The 3,857-nt window shown below is 40.4% G+C and overlaps 1 protein-coding gene across 1 annotated transcript in view; it reads right to left on the reverse strand.

Moving 5' to 3' along the window:
• The window catches only part of LOC106942852 (gastrula zinc finger protein XlCGF49.1-like), an 11,722-nt gene extending 9,079 nt beyond the window's left edge, over positions 1-2,643 (reverse strand). Inside the window, exon 1 of the mRNA XM_015026193.1 lies at positions 1,211-2,643. Within this exon, the coding sequence (XP_014881679.1) occupies positions 1,740-2,570 (831 nt within the window). The 5' untranslated portion in view covers positions 2,571-2,643 and the 3' untranslated portion in view covers positions 1,211-1,739. The remainder of the gene's footprint in view (positions 1-1,210) is intronic.
• Positions 2,644-3,857: the final 1,214 nt, after the last annotated feature.

The following is a 3,857-nucleotide window of genomic DNA, read 5'->3' on the forward strand; positions in this document are numbered from 1 at the left end:
TTGTTACTGAGATATTCAGCTGAGGAACAAAAACACAACACAATCCGCTGCTGGAGCCGTTTTGTTTTACTTCCGCTGGGGGTCAAACTGAGACAAAGCAGCTGGTTGGTCCATTTCCGCCCCCTGCTGGACTGGAGGCGAACAGCAGCTCGGCAGCCAAACAGATTCCATCCTCCGAACCGGACCAGAACTTCTCTAAACTGTTATTAACAGACCAGAAAATAATCAAGGATACAAGCAAAAGTTATTTTCATTTCCTTCAGTGCTTACTTTTTAATAATACCTGTGGAAATGTGAGTCTGATAATACATTAAGATTTATACCTTGCCTGTATTTACAGGTTGTAATGTTTCTGTCATTCCAACCAGAGCGGTCTGGCCATCAGGACCATCCAGACATTTCCTAGTGGCCAGGCGGGTCGGAACCAAGATTGGGTTCCGGTCACACTAAATAAAAACGGTCTGTGTTGTTCATGCGGCTCTGGAATCTGTCTCATTAAAATTCCCACACGATGTAGTTGTGACAGGGAAAAGACGGATCCTTCTTTCATTTTCTGAGTCTGTGTGTCACAGCAGTGCACAGGGACATGCCAGGTGTTATGTCAAAGTACCTGTGGATATTTATATGCTCTGTTGTAGGAGCATCACTCAAACCACCAACACATCGATGACAAAATATGACTGACCGGCAGATTTTTAGCATCTGTTGACAGATTAAGTCAACACCATGATGTCCGTTTGGCCACATTGTTATGCAAAAAGTATTGACACGGCTGGCAGGTTTGAATTTCAAATCATTTTCAATCAAGAAGGTTGTTGCCAATTAAAAATGAGAGGCACCTTTTCAGGCTAAGAATCAATTTTGAGGGGAAATTCTTATATCAAAGTTACAGAACTGATTGTACATGATTGATTATTAATGGAAAACTAATAACTATTTAAACCATTCTGCTGATCACTGAGCAGGTTTTTCCATGTTTCTGTTGATATCTTGACTCCAGAACCTGATTGGTGCTGATTTAGGTCCAACATCAGCAGGAAGAACTGGTTTCTCTGGATCAGGACTCGACATGTGGAACCACTGAACTCTGACTGAAATCATGTTAGAACAAACTGGAGCGGTAAAAATGGCCCCAAACAAGGAAACTTTATTCATTTAACATACAGGGAAAAACAAAATGTTTTATAGGACATTAAAGAAAAATCTAAACTTTACAACTCTGCTTAGCAATCAAGCTCAGGATGTCAAACATTTAGCAATCAATTAAATAGAAATAAATGTTGGAACAGATTTAACCTTCAGTCTGAAACGTCCATCAGTGTTCAGGAGAAACGGTTCATTCATCAGAGAAAGTAACACAAATGTTTTCATCCTGCAGGTTAACAGTCTACAGTGTTTCATCAGAACATCAACCACAGGAAACACGGCCATTTTGGTCCAGTTAAAGTCTGCTCTCATCCAACCCCTTCTATGTATGAAAAGGAGTCGCCATGGTAACATCCTTTCCCTGTATCCCATTTTGACGACTCCTGACTCACATACATTTCGTAACATATTCAGATTGTACTGCATGGACCTCTTGGTTATGTTGATGTGAGAATTATGTTAAAAATGTAAAACTAAACTGCTGCAGCAGCTTTAAAACATGCTGTTTCCATCAGTGTGAAAGTCAACGGCTGGATGACGGAAACATCTGGAGAACTGGGAAACGTGAAACGACTCCCCAGAAACCTCAGATCTCACCAGAAATCCCTCAGAGCTTTGTGGACTTTCTGGTGACAAATCAGTTCATTCACACTATTAAAACTTTCATCGCATGTTTGGCATGAATATGGCCGCTCACCTGTGTGGGTCTTCCTGTGGAATTTCAGATACCATTTTTCACGGAAGCTTTTCCCACAGATTTCACATGAAAAAGGCTTAACGCCTGTGTGGGTTTTTCTGTGAACTTTCAAACAAAAACTTCTGCTAAAACGTTTCCCACAGGTTTCACATGAATAAGGCTTGTCACCTGTGTGAGTTTTTCTGTGAACTTTCAGGCTAGACTTCCTGGTAAAATGTTTCCCACAGATTTCACAGGAGAAGGGCTTGGTGCCGGTGTGCATTTGGATGTGCTCTTTCAGATGACATGTTTGTACAAACACTTTTCCACATATTTTACAGCACAGTGGCTTCTCCCCTGAGTGGTCTCTGAGATGTCGCAACATGTTATACTGAGATTTGAAGACTCTCCCACAGACGCGACATTCCCAGGATTCATCTGGGACAGTTTCAGCCCAACTCGCTAACGCAGGACTGTAGCTTCCTGCTTCATCTTGGTTCTCCAGAGCAGAAACATTGTTGGAATCGAGATGCTCAAAGTTTGGTTCTTCTCCACTGAAACCAGTTTGTTGCAGAGTCACAGTCTGAGTAAAACTCTGTCCCTCCTGACTGCAGCAGACTTCCTGCTGCTCCTCTTTAACCCGAGGAGCTTCTGGTTCCTCCTTCAGCAGCTGATGTCCCAGCTCCTCGTTGCTGTCGCTGTCATGTGGAGGCTCTGATCGCTCCTGGATCTCATTCCAGCTCATCATCTGATTACAGAGCTGGTCAGTGAGATCTTCCTCTTCCTCATCTTCATGTTGCTTTGGGATGTCTAGAGAAACAGAAAACACAAGAGATCAAATGTTTGGTTTGAGTATGATAACTTTAAAGTTTCTGGAGGCAAATTATCTGCCTCAAAGATCCATTAAATCAAGTTTTAATACTTTAATACTCTCACTTCCACCAGTGAGCTGTTGATGAAGCTAACTGTTATTAGCAGCTATGAAGGAAGAAACAGTGACAGAAAAAGTCACCGGTGTGTTCAGTAAAACAGGACTGGAGTTTCAAAGCAGCCCGTCCTCGATGCTGCAGCACCTCAGCAGGAATCATTACAGTTTAGACAGAGAAATAAAATCCAACCCAACCAAACTCATAAACTTTGTGTCTGATCTGATAAACTCCAGAGACCCGAGTTCGAAGTAAACCTGACATATTAAACTCCTATCAGTTCCTCCAGAACTCTGACTTTATCTCTGCTGGTTTATTAGAGCAGCTGGAACCGTTTTAGGTTTTCTTTAATATCTTCCAGCTGCATTTTCTCTATCAAGAGGAGTAATAACATGAAAAAAAGATTAGAAATATCTATTCTATAAAAAACTTTTACATTCTTCAAACTTGAGATTACATTTGAATTATATTGTATTTTAATCAATAAAATGTTTTCTCATTTAAAAGAAAAAGAACAGATTTTTTATACTAACATTTTTTCTTTGCTGATTCTGTCATTTATCAGTAGTTGATCAAAGACCAGGGTTGAAGTTCAGGATGTTTTCTATCGCTTGGAGATGAAACCATGTTTCATCTCCAAAACTTGAAAATAAAATGTACAAATTAAAATGTCTGCTTGAAATCACAGTCAAGTAAAAACACCCTTCAGTTGATACAGATCCTGCCCCAGTGATCAAACCTGTAGTTAAACACAGTGACCAACAGGACAAGGCCTAAAACAAAACAACCTCCTGGATTTAACTAGGCAAAAAGATCCGAAGCTCCTGCCGCTGATCATCTTTCATCTGGAGGAATAATGGCAGCAACATAACTTTAAAATTAACATTATCACCTTATAATCAGTATTTAGAAACTGTAGCCATTTATTAAGTCACCTCTAAAAATTTATTCAGTTTTGTTTAATGTTGATCGGTTGGTCGATTCCTAACTTCGACCAGCAGGTGTCGCCATCGAGCTCTGATTGCGAAACTTTTCGAAAAACGAACATTTATCTCCAAACATCTCAGCTGGAAGTTTCTCTGATTAACGGAGCTTCATCTGTTCTTTTT

This window comes from Poecilia latipinna, unplaced genomic scaffold (genome assembly GCF_001443285.1).
Source record: "Poecilia latipinna isolate Pla-1442-1.1 unplaced genomic scaffold, P_latipinna-1.0 Scaffold4604, whole genome shotgun sequence".
Lineage (NCBI taxonomy): Eukaryota > Metazoa > Chordata > Actinopteri > Cyprinodontiformes > Poeciliidae > Poecilia > Poecilia latipinna.